Source organism: Podarcis muralis, chromosome 3, assembly GCF_964188315.1.
Source record: "Podarcis muralis chromosome 3, rPodMur119.hap1.1, whole genome shotgun sequence".
NCBI classification, from domain to species: Eukaryota; Metazoa; Chordata; class Lepidosauria; order Squamata; family Lacertidae; genus Podarcis; species Podarcis muralis.
In genome coordinates this window covers 91,827,008-91,847,208 of record NC_135657.1, presented here as the reverse complement: position 1 = coordinate 91,847,208, position 20,201 = coordinate 91,827,008, and the positions used below count along the sequence as shown (strand labels likewise).

Below are 20,201 nucleotides of genomic sequence, written 5' to 3'. Positions count from 1 at the left end.
GTATTGGGCTACAGAAGAACTGAAAACCAATGTGAGTTGTTTGGTTCAGTTTTTATGAATTTAAGCCAAAACATTGTACAAACACATGGGCTTCTGAAAGGGAAAATTTGCTCTCCCTCTCATCTTGCTGCTGAGATGGACTTGGTGTTTTGTCCAAACCTGAGCTTATCCTTTCCACACTCTTGATTAACCACAAGCTGTAATCAATGTTTGTTCTATGGGCTTACAGTGGGAAGAACCACATGCCTGGGTTTGGACGGCATGCTAAACCAGGGGTGGGGAACCTTATGCCTCACCATACGGCCTGCAAGGCTGCTTCGGCAAAGCTAATATGGCCAGTTGTGGTGCAAATAAAAATCTGGCTCAGCCAAAAGGGAGCAACTGTTTTGCAGGCACAAACTGTTCAGCTGATTGCCAAGCACAGCCACAGGGCCAAAGGAAGAACAAATCAACTGCACGTTTGCCCTAAGTCATGTTTTGCTTTAGCGTTACAAGCAAACTGGATCTTATGTAACAAGGTTCAGGACTGCTTATTGCAGCTCATTTTACTATCTTTTATAGCAGCAACCAATACTCCTGGAGAGAGAAATCAAGGACCCCAGCTACTGACTAGTCAAATTACACCTTCAAAATATTCAGTACTGAAGTATCCATGATTGCAACATGACAAAATTATACTCTGTGTAATTAGTGGGTACTGTCTGAATAGATTTACTTCTCAGGAGGCTGAAACGAACTGTGGTAACTGCACTTTTCCACCCAGGTGGAAAATCATATTCTGAGAAACTTTTTCTCTGAGCAGTAAACATTTGTTATCTTCATTGTGGAACACATATTGCCCAAGAAATTTCCAAGTTACTTACTGATGTTTTCTGCATCAACTCAATATGGCTTCGGTTTGCAGGGACTAAATCATCATGCTGAATGAGTTTGTGTCCAAAATCAAGAACTCTTGCGGAAACATCAAACTACTTACTGATCCTATTGTGGCATCTTTCTCGGCAAGTTCTTGCTTGTGCCTTGCCATCATCTCTTTAATCTCTAACTCTTTCATGATCTTCTCCTTCTCTAAATCGGAGTATTGCTCTTCGGCGATGGAGCGAGCCAACTGTTCTGAGTCAGCTTTTGTTAATGTGATCTCCAGTTGTGCGGCCAAAGAGTCCCTACAAAGAAGTGATAAACTATTATTGTGGTTGAAGAAATTATTTCTATCATTTCTGAATTCCAAATAGTGGTATTCTATCGCGCATGGCCAAGAATCAAACAGCCAAATTCGCACCTTTCATCCTGCAACTCTTGCATTTTTTGTTGTATATCTTTACCAAGTTTGGCCTTCTCCTCACACTCTTCTTTTAATTCCCGAACTTGTGTTTTATAGAGAGTCTGAAATTTTAAAAAGGGAAACTGATGTAAATACTGTGGGATGGGTTCAGTCGCCTGAACGGAAAAAGTCCCGTTAGAAGGTTCATTTTGCCTTAACATCTACAGTATTCAAGATGTGGAATCTTGCAAGAACAGGAGCAAGTGTTCACAATGAACAGACACTAATCAGTTGCTGGCATTATCAGGAGTGAGGGCTACGAAAATGCCCTACTCAAACTAGAGCTCTAAATGTAACCAACAAATATTGTAGGTCATATCTCTCTCACATAATTGCCTTGTCACCCCAAGGTAGCAACTCACAATGTGCTATCTCTGCAGTTCACTCAGGGTACAAAGATAAGGCAATTTACTTTGATTCCACAGAAATTGCATAGTGTTAATATGCTACTATGAAGCATATTTAAAATGCAAAACCATGTTAAGTTATAAGAAAACTACCCTCATGACTGCAAACCTACTAATTTCCATTGGGGAAATATGATATTTACACCTCAGTGAGATGGCTACAAACCCCTAGAAAAATGCCTATGCTACACTTAATGAATGGAATAATAACAATGGCAATGCAGGACATACCGAAAAATATTGCTCTGCTTCAAGTTGATCCTGAAGCTCTTTCATCTGTGCATCCGCATCCTGACGTTCCCTGTTAGAATAACATGTACTTATTTTTAAAATAATATGGTTCTTCTGATTAACGGTGCTCACACACATGATTAAATTGGATTTTCTTACGAAGCAACTCAAAAACGGAAAACCCTTTCGTCTAGCGGGTTTTTCGTCTTGCGAGGCATTCGTCTTGCGGGGCACCACTGTACAAGCCAGTAGAAAGCTTGTGTGTACCTTGGATACAGTGTATCCAAAATTGCTCCAAAGGGCATCAAAATTCCCTGGCACTAGTGCACACTCTACCTCAGGTTGGAGGCCATCCTAAATTTGCCTAGCAGCGCTTTTCTACAATTATCTCACTCGCTAATAAAAATACCTAGAAGCAGGAAGAAGCTGGCAGGGAGAAGCAGGAGGGACTAGAGCACAAACCCTGTAGCAAATATCCTTCTCTCAAGAATGAGCTCACTATGAAAAGGTGAAGAGTTCACAGCAGCTCACCTGTCACTATGGTAATCAGGCCTACCATCATTTCTTTTTGAAGCCTTTCATCTTTTCCAGAACATTAGAAAATTTATAATTAAAAATAAATTAATTTTCCTTTAGAATGGACAAAATGTTTAAGGCAAGGTGTCCATATATTTACTCCCCCAACATAACTTCCTAAAACTGTTAACAGGGAGATTTTAATGGAAGACTATGTACAGAATTAGCTTATTAGAATTCTTGTACACTGAAGGCTAGCAAATTCTGAGCTGTACATTGGGAGTACAACTCTCAAACACAAGCGAGATGCATTTCTGCCTCTTGGAAGGCCCTGCCATTGTCACAAGAGAAGGAAGGATTCAGTGCCTTATTTGCTTGTGGCCATCCTCTTGTTGGCAGATCAGCAGAATATAAATTGTTAGTATTTAAAGTAACAATAACAAGTTAATAGAACATGTACTCATTTAAAGATACAGTACTATTTTAAAGTAATCTGATAAGCCTGTGCCTTTAATGATATTGTAATAAACTTAAATACCTTTATTAAATATCTGTATCTGAGGTGGCTTTGTACTACACCTTTACCCCACAGTAACCAGGTGATTAAATTAAAGGGGAGAGATAAAGTGGTACCTCTGGATGCGAATGGGATCCGTTCCAGAGCCCCGTTCACAACCTGAGCAGAACACAACCCGCATCTGCACGTGAGGTCGCGATTCACCATTCTGTGCGTGTATGTGACATCATTTTGAGCGTCTGTACATGCGCAAGCAGCGAAACCCGGAAGTAACCCGTTCCGTTACTTCCTGGTTGCTGCGGGACGCAACCTGAAAAGATTTAACCTGAAGCGTCTTTAACCCGAGGTATGACTGTATGCAAGACTGAATGGCGCAGCGCAGCAGGTTTAGAAGTACCACTGGAGTGGGAGTTGAGTTTTATTATTATAAATACTCTCCCACAAGGACCTTGCTCTATTTCGTAAACAATATATCAGGGAGATTATGCACCCACAGCAGTGTGGCCACTACTGACAACTGCTTTGACAAGGTAAGATCTCCATACTAAAGTGGCTTCTGCAGCAACTAAGCTGCTGCATGTACATTCAAAATGGAGAATAAATGAAATGGGGAAAATCTGAATACTAATGCATGTTCTGGTACTTCTTAATCTTTCAGGGTGCCCTGAAGAACAACAAGATTACCTGCCTCATTGTATCCTCAATTCTTTACCAGCCCTTTGTCAGTTTAGAATCAAGTCTTTGTTACACATTTGATCGTGTTATGTGTGGCCCCAAACTCTCCAGTTTAGCCATGTTCATGAAAGTTGTGAATCCTCAGCAACTACAATGGAACAGATCACTAAGATCATCAAGAGGATGACTGTTAGCTGCCTCCCGTGTTTCAGAGGTCTGACTGGTCTCAACTAGAAGTTGGCAGCCATCGTTGCTTCTGCAGTTCAGGCATCTCCTGAATGCATTTTTAAGCCACCAGGCCTATGAACCAGCTTAATTCTTCTTCTTTTTTTAATGGCATTTAAACCACCCTGATATTTCATATATTAGTATAGAAATACTCTTATAAATAGCATTAAGTAAATATCTGTCTGTCTGTCTGTCTATCTATCTATCTATCTATCTATCTATCTATCTATCTATCTAAAGTGGTAAGAATAAACATTCCAGTTGTAGAATTTGCTTACTTTCTAAGCTCATTATTTTGCTTCTCCAGGCTGAGTTTGATTTCCAACAGATGATTGTTTTCCTGCTTTAGTTGTTTTTCCGACATTTTCAGTGCATTGACATTCTGTGTTTGCATCTTCAAGTCATTTTGTGTCAGAGAACGCTTTTGTGTTTCCTGTTCTATTTTTAGTGTCAGGTTTTCAACCTACAAAACAAATGGATTCCTTTTATACATAAATATGTTTTATGTACAAATATTCATAAAAGTAACAATACCACTGTGCTCACTTTGTTTAAGTGTGTGTTTGAAGGTAAAATGGGGACAAAGTCTGTCTTGCCAAAACGACTTTGAAGAGCAGGTAAACATTCATTACATGTCACTAGCAGTTATTTCTGCATCCACCATGGAAATCACTTTTTAAGATTGATTGAACACCGAAAGATTGAAGAAAAAGAAAATATATATAGCTCAAAACTTTTTCAGAGTAATAACGTCCGGAGAAGGAAGGTATCACCTCTAACACTCTCTCCACAACCAAAGGAAATTAGTTTTGGGAAAATCAACCACACTTAAAAGTTTTCAAAACATCTTGTACAGCCCTTACTTGTATTATTAAAAATCATTAAAAGGTTGCTATCCTACGCACACATAGCTAGAAATAAGCTCAACTAGACACAGTGGTACTTATTGATGATTAAACATGCATACAATTGGGGCTGTAAGACTACAATTTTAATCACAATCACACAGCAGTAAATTCTACAGGTGAATGTGACTTGCAATGAACACTCTTACTTGTGTCACTGTTTATACCAACACATCTTTACATGGGGTAAATGAGACTGCAATAAATGCCCCAAATATATTTCAAGTAACCTACACAGGGGATTAAGGTGTAGATTCAGTACAGTACTTGGTTTGGATAAGGCCAGTGCTTCCCCCCCCCAAAAAAAAATGTTTAGGGGTACTCTCATTTTGACTCAAGAAAATCACCATTTTATAGTTCAAATTGGGAAAAATAAATACAGTAAATGAACAAAAGTATAAAGATTCAAAAAAATGTTTAGGGGTATGCGTACCCGTGTCCCCCCAGAAAAAAGCACTGGATAAGGAACTTCTAAACATACACTGAGGTGTAAGCCTGCCCACAGCCCTGATTTTTAGTCTTCTCCCAATACAGCACAACACCTACCCCAGCTTTTCCATGGAGTTCCCTGAGCCTCAGGAATGGCTTCTCAGGGCACAATGTTTCATTGGGCAGGAGAGCCAAAGTGAGGGCATATAATGGTGCATGTTAATTATTTGAGTTTAAGCAAGCTATTTGGTTACTATACCTCATCTCACACTTGTTTGTGATAAAGAACTAAGGTAAAGAAGCTAAACAGAAACTTGGTACAAAATACCACTGATGGGTGGGGGAGCCTTATGTAGACCTAACCAGGAACAACACTTAAATATATGGCAAATTTCCTCTTTAATACTTACGTTCTCACTTAATCTATCCTTTTCCTTTAGCAACTCATTTATTTTCTGTTGCGACTGCTTCAAGTCACAATCCAACATGGAGCACCGCTTCTCTACTTCTAATAAGCAGTTTTCCACTTTTAATTTTAAAACTCTTTCTTCCGAAAGCTTCTTTTCCATTTCTGTGAAGCAAAAGAGAAACAAACGCATCACCGCCATGTAATGTAAGAAAGTTAAAATACAGCTTGACATTGAAAATACAGCTGACAGTGAAGGACCAGCATAACTGGAATCCTCTTAAATTAGACCAAAAAAAATACTCTGAAGAGCCTATTTGTCAAACACTTTTCAGTTCTACCCAGCCAGCTTGAATGAGAAATTTAAGTTACATAAGCAGATCTCCTCAGCTTCAATTTACTGTCAAATTTCTGCTTCCTACTCAAAGACACGTTCATTTACTGTCTACCCATATTCACTTTTGTGAAAGTGAGATAGACTTTTTGATGCATGACTGCCCGCCAGTTTTATCTATCTTTTATCTTTGACTAGACAGTTCTGGAAACTTCTGTACATTCCAGTAAAACATCAACTAAATTCATTAGCATTGTTAAGAGCATGAGATTTATTTCTAGCAAAATTTACATGCAAAAAAGTTTTTCCTTTCTTTCCCAAGCTATTCAATGCCTGTCTTAAAAGTGGCAAGATGACCTAAATTATCTGGGTACGACTGACCTCAATTCTGTCAAAACCATTTTTAATGCCATCCTTGCTCATCCTTTTGTTGTTGTTGTTGACAAAGCATAAAACATCAGACACATTCAGAGGCACCATTATGCAATTTGCAAGACCCTTAACAGCAAATTCTGTGATTGCCTGTTCAGAACTTAAGTCCCATTGGGTCGAATCCGACCAAGTCACTGCATGAGCAAATTACTTCTGCTTGTGCCACAGAACTTCCCTCCCGCTTCTCCACCCACACCTACCTATCTGCCCCAGAGGGTTAGAGGAATCCAGAGAGGAAGTTCCATTGTGCAGGCGTTAGTTGTTCCACTCACACAATGATTTCATGGGATACAACCCATTGGGTTCAATGGAGGCTACTCTCAGAGATGTGATCACAGAACTGCACACTAAGATGTATGGATTGCTGAACATATGTACAGTGGTACCTCCGGTTATGAACTTAATTCGTTCCGGAGGTCCGTTCTTAACCCGGAACTGTTGTTAACCTGAGGCACACTTTCGCTAATGGGACCTCCTGCTGCTGCCGTGCTGCAGGCGTGCGACTTCCGCTCACATCCCGGGGCAAAGTTTGCAACCAGGAGCACCTACTTCCGGGTTAGCAGAGCTCACTACCCGAAGCGTTCGTAAGAAGGACGGTAACCTGAAGTTCCACTGTAAATATGACAGCCACAGTGCCCATGTTGTCCCTGCCTCTGACCAAACCCCCATCACCAAATAGAGTTCTGAAGCTAAACCGTCTTGGTTTATACTATGCCAACACAACTACCTTGTGCTAATAAAGTTTTAAATTCAGATTAGCCATTGTGGGTGGTGGCTAGAGAATTGGACTTATATGGGAAAAATCCAGTTCCATCTCCACTCAAGTATGAAGCTGGCTGGGTAATTATCTCTCAGTCTAAGCCACAGTACAGAATTACTGTGAGGCGAAAATGCTGCTGTGATTTCCTTGAAGAAAGGATGTGATATGAATATAATAAATAAATGAAGTTATGAGCGTGTGACATTAAATGCTTACCTTTCATGGCTTCAGATTTGGCTTCCTCAATGGACTTATAGCTATTATTTTTGTCTGCTAGTCGGGCTTTAGTTGCCTTATGTTCATTTTCTTCCTGCTCCAAGTTCTGCTGCATGACCTTAAGCTTGTACGTCATATCTATCTCCATGTTGCTCTTCTCCTGTTAAGTAAACACACACAAATGTAATTGCTTGACTATAATCCCACTAGTGCCATAAACCAAAAATATGCAATCTGATTGGAATGCCTGTTCAGTCATTACAAGAAAAATATAAGCTTCGATTCACATTTCTGACTTTGTCTTGGTCTTCGCCCAATAAAAGACTAACCTTAAGGCACACATTCATTTGGAAACAGGATGTTTATTAGAAGTGCTGTACATCACCCACCCCCATCACAGACCAATAGAAACTAGTGTTGCAGCATGAGTAAGATCTTCTGAGATAAAAACTTTCTGATTCTTCAGCATTGCTAATTGGCTAGCAAGATTAGCTGACATTCTTGGAACAGAAGCAACATGACAATCTCAACACTCTTCACACATCCCAAACTCCATATTCCCCATTCCCTCCATTTCTCAGCTTTCATGAAATAATTATTTACATAAGATATATCACAGCTGCCCTAACCTAAAGTTATCATCAACTATTACCACTAGAAGACAAAAGCTGCAAGAGAGGTCCTTAGCAATTGCTTCAGACTTAAAGCCAGCATAGAGGTCACAAACTAAACAGGATATGGTGAAAACAGGGCATGATACATTCACAGAAAAACACTGCCAAACTCTCACTGGGGAAACCCAGCCAGATGGGCAGGTTATAAATAATGAATTATTACTATTATTACTATTACTATTGCTGCTGCTAAAAAAGGAATTATGAAGATCAGAATGCCACAAGTACTATATTTGCTGCATTAAATCAATAAACAACATTCAAATATCTGAGTTGTTTACCTTTTCCAGATCTGTGAATCTGTCTTGTAATTGTCTTTTCTCTGTCTCCATTTTAGTTAATATAGTCTTTCCATTTTTTACTTCTTCCTCCAAACTAGATACTCGGCCTAAAAAATGTTGGAAGAGGTGAACAAGAAAAAGACCGTTAGCCATGCGTGGCATTAAAATGCAAGGTTTTATGAACTGTGATTTAAACAAGAAAATCTATCTTCCAGATGCTTTGATGGTGTCAGAATAATTAGCAAGAAAATGTTACCACTTCTTGGTCAATTAAATGGAGGGACAATAGTAATTTTTACTGAGCATGTCAATGAAACCCGAATTAAAACAAGGGCAGTTATGCAACACTGAATATTTCTAGCACACTGGTTCTCATACCCTGTAGATCACTGATAATCTCCGAGCCATGTGTTCGGTCTCTTCTTTCAGATTCTAGAGCTGACTGGAGATTGAGGAAGTCCTTCTCAAGTCTCAGTTTAGTATTCTCCAGCACACAGTTCTTATCCTGCAAATCTCTGTTATTAGCTTCCAGCTGCTGAATCTGCTTTGTACTTTCGGTCTGGTTTTTTCTCAGCCTGGCTGCTGTGTCAGACTCCGTGCGTAGCAAAGCATTGGCTTCATCCAGCTATTGAACCATGAAGAAATTTCAGAGTTAACTCACCAACCATAAACGGTCAGCTTTTAAGGATGTTCAAGATAGTATTACTGCAGCAAAGCATTTCATCATCAATTTAAAAATAAATAAATATGACAATTCTAACTTAATCCCTCAGATTTTGGGCTTAATTTACAAATAGAAATGTAATTTACCTGTCTTTGTAGTTGAATGATTTTTTCATTGGATATTTGAGAGTTCTGATTCCTCTTTTTCAAATCTTCAAGTTGATCCTTTAAACTGTTAACTGTAATAAAGACAGTAAGTAAGTTAAACACAAAAGCCTTTTACAAATTCCAAGCACCAATAACACAATGTTGTTCAACATTGTTCAGCAATGGCTCTTCAAAATTCTGGTTCACATACCATCGTTTTCTAGATTACGTTTTTTATCTGCCTCATGTTCTGCTTTCCGCTGATATTCTGCATTCTTGTGTTGGAGAAGAGCTCTCTCTCTTTCCAACTGTCTTAAGGCAGATTCTAGGTTTTTTCTTGAGGTTACCTGGTAAGAATAGATGGAATATTTCTCTTTTAAGAAATTGGCTGAAGGATGAAGGCACTTTTCTGAAGTTACAACACAGAGCCTATCAAATCTAATTAATGCTCTAACAACTCAAAATGTTTCTCATTTGGCTACAGTAAATATGCTACATAATGTTCAGCAGATGTGCACACAAATTCACTAACAACCACAAAATTTCCAAACAGCAAAACAGTCATGCAGTTTTGGATCTACAGTGTGGATCCAAAGGCCCCTCAGGCAATCAGAAGGGAACTATCCACAGTAGCCTCTACTGTGGATGGATGTAGCCTCTACATCCATACCATTTCATGGATAGTTCTTCAGGTGGCACAGTGAGCTAAAATGGGGGAAAGGGACTGGGAAAGCCCAACTCTACTGTTACAACTCCATGCTTCAAAACTCTAGTACAAAGTCTATATATCTGGCCCTAAGGAGTCCAAATTTAAAATGCAATTCATATCATATTGAAACCAGCAACAAAATTCCCAAGTCTCATGGATACAAATTAAGGTTTGGTATAGGCCCCTTTATACATGAATTAGATATAACTGATTACCAAAAATTAAGAGCTACACTGCGGGTCACATTACTTCTTCACTACCCCCATTCCCCAATGTCCACACATTAAGCATAGATTTCTGCAAGCTGATGGAAATACACATCCTCCAGGAATAAATGGATACTCCTCTGAGACTGGAGACAATATTTATACTGGTTGAATGCACATCCACTCCAAATGAATTGTGATTTCAGACCTCCCCAAAATGCGTATCAGACTCTGAGAAGCACCAAAATGGACTTGTGTGTTGTACTGGCAAGGCTGTTGGGTTCATATGTTGGAAACGTGAGTTCAAGCTCCCACTCAGCCATGAAGCTCCGTAAAAGGCCTTAGGGAAAACACTCTTCTTTCAGTATAAGTAACCTCAAAGGTAACGCATGAAAACCCCATGTAAGCTGCACTAAGTTCCTTAGAGGATGTGTAAGATATAAATATAGTGAACACAAAAAGCACAACTCTATTCATATCCTCTGGAAACTATTTGCAATGTAATACAAAAACTGATTACATATTAAACCGCTTATTAATATAGCATATGGGTATGAGAAATGTTATCTCCTTTTTTATCTACTAAATACTGTTGGGGTAGCAACTGCCACCTCTATAGCACAATTCCACTAATTTGTCCAATGGAATACCTTCATCACCTAACATAAAAGATTGGCTAAAACATTCAGAGACACAATGGAAAAATATAAAATAGACAATACTTTACCTCCTCATCCAATTCCTTCATTATCTTCTCTACACGATTAGTAATAGCTCTGGGAAAGTGTTAAAATAAATATTAAGTGGAAAGCACAGAATAATTGACAAGAAACAATAATTTCCCATTTGCTACTGTAAATCTTCTATATAGGAAAGGTATTCCACCAGTGAGATTGTATGTAACTTAACAGCAACCAGCAAAGTCAAAATTATATATTCTCCTGGTGCCTCCAAAATTTCATATTGACCTGCTTCATTTACAAGGTTAAGCCATGATTTATTAAACCATGGTTTTATTGCCTGAGCCCTGGCCAGTGGTTTAACTATAGTTTGCTTATTGATAACAAATCATACTGAAGTTTTTGCTTCTTATTAGCTTATGTATCTTGGTTTCTTTTAACTATGCCTAGGTGCTACATGCAAATCTTTCCTTAACCATGGTTTGTTTGACCATCCTATTCCAGTCTTTTGCCAAAGACAAAGGCATAAGTAGGTAGACTGTGGAACATTTCATTTGTTAAAACAAACCATGGCATAGTATTATATGTGAATGATGCCACTAGATTAATAAACTATGGGACATGGTAGTCATGCAAAAACTAACCAAGCAAGGTCAGGTAGCAAGAGGCCTACAAAATAACAGCTGCTTTTTGGTATACGTTTATACAGCCATTCAGCCAGAACTATATAAATGAACATGCGTTATAAAACAAAGTGGGGGAAAGACCAAAAAGAACCAATGCATGGTGTGATTCATTTTGTTAGTTTTTTTGTTAAATTGAAAGGATTAGGGTGGTTTGTAGAAACAAGAGGGATGGCTAGCTGTTGATATGGAAGGCAACCACAGCCCTCACCCTGCCCCCGCAAACAGGGATCTGCTGGGCCCTATGGGATTCCTGCACCCTGCAAGCGAACTGAGCCCTCAGAAATACCAAAGTACCAGGATAAATTAAATGTGTTAGATACAGACTGCTTTTTGATATTATGGTTCTTTATACAAATAATACTCTTCAAACTGATTTCCCATTAACATTTTTGAAGACCATATTTCTGCATAAAACGGGGTGGGATTCTACCTGTATTTCTGCTCAAGTTCATCTTTGGCTTGTATTTCATTACGAATTTGATCTTCCAATTTGCTTACTTTTTCCTGAAATTGTGCAAACTGAAAGGGAAAAAAACCTGGTCTTTAAATGTACACAACTTGAAAAAATAGCTCACATAAGTAAATATTGAAAGCACCATCAGCCATTTGATTGGACATCAGTTATTTATTTACTATGACATACCCACAGCTGGAACTAAACTGTGTTTATGAAGATACTCAGTAGTTCGTGGAAATATCTAGAGAGTCGCTCTTCATTATGGGAAAAGTAAATTCAACTATCTGTGATGCATTTAATAAAACAAAATCTACAGAAACCTCATAATCGTGATCTTAACACACCCTCCTATCTTACACTGCACATTCCAAAATCCAACTTCAACAATTGCAAATTTCACAAATATTGTAAGTTGCCATAACAATTTCCAACATGTGAAGTTTCATATTCTAGATGTAAAAACTGCAGCCCATAGGTAAACTGTGCAAATTCAAATTAGCTCATCATAGTCCACACTTTTAGGATTTTCTCTGCAGTTAAAGTTCTGGACTGCCCAACTTACTGGGAAGTGGGGGTAGACACCCTCCAAGTTTGCGAAGTGCCCTGTAAGTGTAAACATATTCTCTATAGTCTTAAGTCTACAAACAAAGGCTACTAAGTGGCACCCAGGACACCCATGGCAAGGGAAAATAACCATCTATCACAGTTATTTTCATGCACTCACATTTAAAAAAACCCAAATAGAAATGACTGGCCATTCACAGAACATTTCTTATCTAATGGGTCTCCCTTCACCATGGACATATAAAATAAATTTATTCTCATCTGTAGCCAACTAACTGGATAATTAATCACACATTCAATCAATGATAGCTACTGCCTAAAAAAAAACTAACTTTTTTTTTGAAATATTACCTATTGAAAGAAAAACAGTTTAAAATAATGTACTTACCTCTTCACTGTCCTGTAAAAATAAAACAAAAAAAAATCCAATATAATTTTTTTTTAAAAAAACAAGCCTCTCCCGTCTGTATTTTCCAACAGTCTCTAAAGCTTCACTATCTTGATTTTAAATAGTTACTTTAATTTTCTTTTTAACAACTCTTGCTTTAAAACATAAACCATGTATTTTAGTCAACAGCTCTTTTCACAAAAGCAAGACTACTCACAAGTAGTTTCAGATGTGTGCAATTAACGCTAACTACTGAAAAGCAAGTCTACATCGCAAGTATTATTTATCATGCATAACAAACACTTTACATATGTTTAGCCCTTATTAAAAAGAAGAGTACTTGCCTCATTTTTCTTTGCCTCTTTTTTCCTGGCCCCATTGTTCTTGCAGGGTTCAACTTCCCTACAGAGCTCAGAAAAGTCACTTAGCAACCTGTTGAAAACAACTCAAGTTTTCAAAAACTCCACAACTATGCCAATCAACTCATTTTAATCAATTCTCTCAAGTCTTAATCCCCACTAGACTGCTCTCAGAATGAAGGCAGCTTTATTCAGCACCACTTCTCTTCCTTTTCATTTTAATTGACTCAAAGGCGGAAAAGATGGGGTGCTTTTCTCAAACCCATACAAGTGTTCTAATTTTTCAAGTACCTATGCAAGTTAAATGTATTTATGTGCAGTAATATATTGGTATGCAAAAACTTATTGCAATACCCTAAGATTATTCAGATTCTGCATGTACTGTTTGCTCCCTACCCACCCTGCAAAGAGCCTGTGCTGAATACAGTATTGATGGATACTAGAAAATGCACAGTACAATGCTTAACTTTGAAAACGAATTAAACAATTCTATTATGAAAAGAAGCAAGCATTATTGTTATCTATATCATTAAAAGTATATTACATACAGGTTCTCTCTAAAGTAAGTAAATCCTATGAAAGGCAACTGGTTTCCAACAAAGGCTTTGGGGACTGGAAAGGTTTCAACATCCCCTTTGTCGTCTTCAATATCGTCAAAATTGCTGCTGTCTATGTCACTACTCAGCTCAGGTACAACTGGTGCTGCAGCTAAAAAAAATGGAAAATAGTTATTTAAATCAAAATTCTTTTTTCCCACTTCCACTAAAGCAATTTGCATGGTATAATTTGCTAGCTATCTTCTGCAATGAGCCAGGGTCTTGAAAAGCCCTGTTTTACAAGTCTTGAGAAACAAAAACACAGAAGCTTAGCTTCTGAGAACTGCAAATGAAAGGGAAGTGCCTCTTTGCTAAAGCTTCTCTGGAAGGCTGGGGGATGCTCCTGAACAGCATGAGCTGGGGCATTACCCAAAGATGAGAAGTAGCTTGCAAAAGCAGAGCTGCAGGAAGGCTTTTCAGGAAGCGCAGGGGACTGCTTGAAAGGGCAGAGAAAGAGATTCTCTTTTGTGAGCTTCATTCTGCTCCCCGTACTTAGGACCCAAGCTAGGGAGTTTGGTGGACCACAATGAACAGTTGCACTGATGTTTTTTAATAAGCTGGTTGTTTATAAATAAGTAATACCCCAAATAAGAATTTTCAAGAATATTTTCCCAACCACAGAAACATTTTTCTCAGATGGAAGCAGAACCAGAGCCATTATTTATACATTTCTATTGAACCAAAACATAATTCAGGCTACATATTTAGAGTAGTTGTTTGACTAAACAAGCATGATGTGGTGGGTGTTAGCAAAACAGAATGAAATTTTTACCCATTCGCACTCAATAAAGTAGTGCAGTTGAAAAAAAATTAACTATTGTAAAAGCCTAGACACTTACAGAAAAATGTAACTTACAAATATAAATGCCCATAGAAAACATTTTAGAACCCCTGCATTTTAAATTCGACACTAACCCAAAGTAAGTTTTTTTAAGTAAGAAAGAACATATTTTTCATATTTTAAAAATGATACTTACTGTCTCGAATATTATCCCAATCCCATTGGTCATGTTTAAAGAACGGATGAGATTTAATTTCCTCTACTCCACTCCTTCCAAGACGTACCTCCCTAAACATAGCAATTAAATCAATTCTTGTATTATCATCGATAATTACAAGCTAAAAAATACATTAAGTGCCAAAGATACCTAAACATTCTTGGCATTTCCTCCCATTATAATTAAATGCAATTTGAATCCTCCCATTTTGTAAGCTGTTAGGTTTCTCAGCACTCTCAACATATGCAGAATGAAATGGTTAGAAATCTCAGCCTGCCATGTGTGGAATAAAACATATTTCCAACTGGACTGTGTAGAAAAGGAATGCAGGAAAAAGTTCTTTTTTTAAAAAAAAGCAAACCTACGAAGTTTGCCAAACCACTGTACAAACATTTGGACGTAAATGACGGAAGACCTGGTTTCCAAACACAGAACAGTTATTCAAACCCTACTGAAATGAATATTTCAAAAACTGTATCCTTTGCCTCCAATTTAAAAACACCCGTACACATATGCACATTTTTCCCTAAAATGTATAATGAAGCCACTATATACAAAGCAAACTCATTTCTTTTCAAAACAATTTTTGTGTTGTTAAAGGCTCACGTAAGAACATACTTTCGTACGAGAACTAATAAGGCACAGGATAGATACTTGCCCCTTGTCACTTTAATTGCTTCAGTGGCAATTGTATATATAATAAGATGCTCTGTTTTAAATAAATACACTGAGCACCATGTTTAATATGAACAGGAAAGCACACACAAAAATTGGGGTGGAGGAGAAAAGAAAGCCAGAGTATTCTTAAATAATCCAAAAGCTCTTCTTATATACCGTCTTTTTCGCCCTATAGGACACACTTTTTCCCCTCCAAAAATGAAGGGGAAATGTGTGTGTGTCCTATGGGGCGAATGCAGGCTTTCGCTGAAGCCTGGAGAGCGAGAGGGGTCAGTGCGCATGGACCCCTCTCGCTCTCCAGGCTTCAGGAAGCTATCCGCAAGCCTTGGGAGCTCCGCAGGAGTTCCCGTCAGGCTCCCCAGGCTTGCGGATAGCAGCCTGCATCCTGAAGCATGGGGTGCGCTGCACAGCGTGCCCTGGGCTTCATGCAGATATCGGGCAGCCCCACAAGCTCGGGGGACAGCGGGGCAAACCGCTGCCCCACGGAGGCTAGGGAGGCTGTCCCTGAAGGCAGAAGAGGGAGACGGAGCGCTCCGCCTCCCTCTTCTAGCTTGGGGATGGCTGCGCAAAGCCTCTGCAGGGCAGCGGGGTGCTTTTTTTCTCCTCTAAAAACTACGGTAGGTGCGTTTTTTAAAGCTCGGGCTTCCCCTGCCCCAGCCCCGCGGCTGGGGGGGGGAATAATTCCCCCCCTTGATTTCCCCCCCAAAAAAACTAGGCGCACCCTATGGGCCGGTGCGCCCTATGGGGCGAAAAATACTGTATATCCTTTCCCAATCTTTGGCTTTTCCTTGCATTTAAAACAGGGGGGGGACTAATGTACCCCCCCACCCAAATCCTCTTGAGCTGCCTGCATGATTACTCAGTAGATGGAATCCTTTTTGGAACACTGCTGAGGCCAATAGACAGATATTTATTTCACTTCTATTTCATTTTGTGTTTTTTGTGTTTTGTTTTTTACATCTCTTATGATTTAAGCGAATTACAAGGTGCAAATAATTAAATTTAATATTGACTTGACTGTCAAGAATAGTCCAGAAGTGAGTTTGTTTGGTTTTCAAATTTTGCATCTTGGTCTGAATGCCTAATAATGCAAACTGGTTGGCCAGAAGGGGAAAGGAAAACTAACTTTCCCAACAGGGGAAAGAAAGCCATAAAGAACAGCCACAGTGATCTCCTCCTGACCCTCCCCTAATTTTACAGGCCACAGAAAGCAGCTGTGGCCAAGGTATGGTGGGCTGATCTGATAAGCCTTCCGCAAATAATGCTTAGGGAACTGTAGAATCAGAGTAATAAGAGAAGCCAAAGGTCACCTAGTCCAACTCCCTGCCGATTCAGGAAATTTATGACTACAGCTTTCCTAGCCAGCCAGCCTCTGCTTAAAAATCTCACATGTAGTACAGTCCACCACCTTCTGAGATAAACAGTGGGACAGAATAATACCTCATACAATCAAGAAATTCTTCATAATGTTGAGTCTAAATCCTTTTTCTTATAGATTTGCACCCCATGTCTTTGGTCCTAATCCCTGGGAGCAACCGAAAACAAACCCAAGCCAAGCTATCGCCTTCTCCAACCCCCTGCAAAAGCCAGGCAATGTGATGGAGCACGGCAGAGATTATGGCACAAATTTGTTTTCTGTTAGAAAGTGGAGGGTAGCTGACTATACTCACCTGAATGCTGCTACCAAACCTAGTTTAAGGACTTTACTCCCAACACTATGCCACCCATTTCTTTAAATGAGCAAATGAAAGAGGGAAGAACAGATATTCCTCCCTCTCCCCAGCCCTTGAGAGATATGGGGAAGGGATGTGTGGATTCCACTGATCTGTCCCTTTCAAAAGGAAGGGGGGCAAGAGAATTATGATCATGGGGTGTAGGGGAGATGTACAGTGGTGCCTCGCAAGACGAAATTAATTCGTTCCGCGAGTTTTGTCGTCTTGCAATTTTTTTCGTCTTGCGAAGCACAGTGTCGGGAAAGTTTTGGAAAAGCTTCAAAAATCACCAAAGTCTTTAAAAACCTCAAAAAAGGCTACCACACCGCGTTCTATGAGTTGCTCCTCGAAGTCAAGTCGCAACTGTATTAACGGTGTTAAGAAAAAGGAAACAAACTTGCAAGACGTTTCCGTCTTGCAAAGCAAGCCCATAGGGAAAATCGTCTTACGAAGCAGCTCAAAAAACAAAAAACCCTTTCGTCTAGTGAGTTTTTTGTCTTGCGAGGCATTCGTCTTGCGAGGTACCACTGTACGATGCTCAGTAACCCCAATATAATTTCTCAGAGCTTGTATGTGTATGCTAGGCAATAGGTGACTTGCTAAAGTCAAGGATACAGAACATGCTCCCACACTTCACAAAATGCCAAAGATTTCTTCTCTTCAAGGGGCAGCAGCGTTCGAAACGCCCATTGTTCTAGGTGCATCTTGTGACAGGGAATTTCATTAGTGCGAGCAGTTTCTGAGCTCTGGGCACAGTACTGCATCTAAGATTTCAGTTAAAAACTGCAGTGGAAGGAAAGAGGACCTTTTTCTGCCTCCCCACTTCCAGCTGCTTTCTTAAGACTGGAGAAGAAACGCTCCTAGGAATATTAGGGCGGTGGGCAGGGGAAGGACTAGACCATGTGAAAAATGAACATAATATTCAAGCTGCAGTTCATTCATTTTCGGCTTTGTATTCTTGTTATAAAAAAGTGTGCCTAGACATTCTGTTGTTGCACCCATAACCTAGGTTTAAGGTGCCATTTAGCTCCTAGTTTTCATATCTCTGTTTCTAACACTGAGGGACAGAGAAACCTTCAATATAACTGACCAAGAAAAGTAATGAGCTCTATCTGCTATACATCAGTGGTCAATGCTGAGGGTGGAAGGAGAACAGTCCTGAAAAGGAAGGAACATTCTAGCCCTGTAAGAATCAAAAAAGCAGGGGAAGCACTTGCAACCCATCTGTCTTTAAACTATCTGAATCCCATGCAGGTCTTTCAGACAGGAAGGCCCTCTATTGAAGAGCAGCTTTATGTTTATGATTCATTTAATGCTCTATGTATATGGTAAAGGGTAATGGACCCCTGGACAGTTAAGCCCAGTCGACTTTGACTATGGGGTGTGGCACTCATCTCCGCTTTCATGCTGAAGGAGCCGGCATTTGTTTGCAGACAGCTTTTCCAGGTCAGTAGCCAGCATGACTAAACTGCTTCTGGTGCAACAGGACACTGTGACAGAAGATGAGAGCATGAAAACGTTGTTTACATCCCTGCCACGGGAATATGTATGTATATGATTTATGATTATCTCCTCACTCAAAATTTGGCTATGGAAGTTGAATATAGTAAGTGCTGCTTGAACTTCAGAAATTTTTGTTTTTAACATTTTAGTCTGACTTTGGGTAAGGCATGAAATCAGATTGGTTGCACTCACTGTCCTGGACCTCAAGAAAATTCTTCTGAAAACATATTCTGTTACAGTAATTTAGGGAAAGGATTTTATGGCAAGAAAAATCTATGTTTACATACCTGTCTGTTAAAAAGGCACAAATAAGGTCCTTTGCTTGCTTTGAGATTTCAACATCTTCTGGGAAATGTAATGAATTCTTGTGATCCATTATTTTACTATATGTTCCCACCAATGAATCAGCATAAAATGGAGTATCTCCTGAAATTAAATATGCATAAATATTAGCTAATGCAAGTTGATTACTAAAGGCAAAAACAGTTAAATAAAAATAACTTGAGACAAAAACAGAGACTCCTGTGTACAAAGGTTCAAAACAAACACCTACAGCAACACTAAACTATGGTTTAGAATTATAGGCTCATGTGCTCCAACCCTCCCACACAAGAGGAGACTGCTTTTGCTTTTAAATGAAGCAGAGTTCCCTGTTAAAGTCTGAAATCAGAACAACTCTGTATACTCTTTTGTTAGTTCAAACAAGCCAAACTCAACCTATGACATATGATACTGGCTTGTTCACCAACCACAACTTCCCTAAGTTTGGGCACAAGAAGGAACCCTGATTAATGTAAAAGCAGAAAATGTGATTCTATTTTCGTTCTCACAGCTGCAGAAAAGAAGGGGAGGGGAGGGAGAAGAGTAAGTTCAAGGTTCATGCAATGCTTTCGCATATAATGCTAAACCATAATTTAGTGTTTTGTGCAAAGGAATGTTCTTATATATTCTTGATAAGCACAAAATATATCTCCTGGTTCTACAGCTTTCTATACATACAAAATCTAAATACGAACTCAACACACCCAACACATAAAAAATTATATCAAGTATTCAATGGGTCTTTCTTCAATTGCACATAGAACTTAATTTTTGTTCTCAGAAACATGGGATTTTTGTTAGAGGTGGGCCTGCTATACAGAAAATGGCTCCAGAGCATGTCCTTCACTGTAATTATGCTTCTTAACCCAAGGAAAGAATATATGTGGGGCATAGCTATGAATATTCCCAAGGTACCATCATTCAATATCCCTCAAGAAACGTAACAACCGGGATGGTAAATGGCTGACCATGTTACCACAACTGATTTGGGGAGCAGCATCACTTTCCATTGCAATAGCAGTTACAAAACTGGAAAGTTGGACGCCAGGTAGTCTCCATAGCAACTCTCCATGTCTTCCATGGGAGGCCCACCTCATGTTGTGGGAACTCAGGCTCTGATATGAGAAGTGTAACCAGAACTAGATTCACTCAGGGGCCACCGAGCTCTTATTGAATCAATAACCTACGTGGTGATGCACAAA

At 39.2% G+C, this 20,201-nt stretch overlaps 1 protein-coding gene across 7 annotated transcripts in view; it reads right to left on the bottom strand.

The window, feature by feature from the left end:
• The window catches only part of ROCK2 (Rho associated coiled-coil containing protein kinase 2), a 72,031-nt gene that overhangs the window by 15,519 nt on the left and 36,311 nt on the right, over nt 1–20,201 (bottom strand). For 6 of the 7 annotated variants that reach the window (XM_028722538.2, XM_077926348.1, XM_077926343.1 and 3 more), the window contains 17 exons: nt 18,966–19,104; nt 14,765–14,856; nt 13,740–13,899; nt 13,177–13,264; nt 12,833–12,844; nt 11,854–11,942; nt 10,785–10,833; nt 9,354–9,489; nt 9,143–9,234; nt 8,711–8,957; nt 8,333–8,439; nt 7,378–7,537; nt 5,640–5,800; nt 4,174–4,358; nt 1,960–2,029; nt 1,280–1,383; nt 977–1,163 (listed from right to left, as the gene is read on the bottom strand). In XM_028722538.2, the coding sequence (XP_028578371.2) occupies nt 977–1,163; nt 1,280–1,383; nt 1,960–2,029; nt 4,174–4,358; nt 5,640–5,800; nt 7,378–7,537; nt 8,333–8,439; nt 8,711–8,957; nt 9,143–9,234; nt 9,354–9,489; nt 10,785–10,833; nt 11,854–11,942; nt 12,833–12,844; nt 13,177–13,264; nt 13,740–13,899; nt 14,765–14,856; nt 18,966–19,104 (2,078 nt within the window). The remainder of the gene's footprint in view (nt 1–976; nt 1,164–1,279; nt 1,384–1,959; nt 2,030–4,173; nt 4,359–5,639; nt 5,801–7,377; nt 7,538–8,332; nt 8,440–8,710; nt 8,958–9,142; nt 9,235–9,353; nt 9,490–10,784; nt 10,834–11,853; nt 11,943–12,832; nt 12,845–13,176; nt 13,265–13,739; nt 13,900–14,764; nt 14,857–18,965; nt 19,105–20,201) is intronic. The other variant, XM_077926344.1, reaches the window with a different exon arrangement.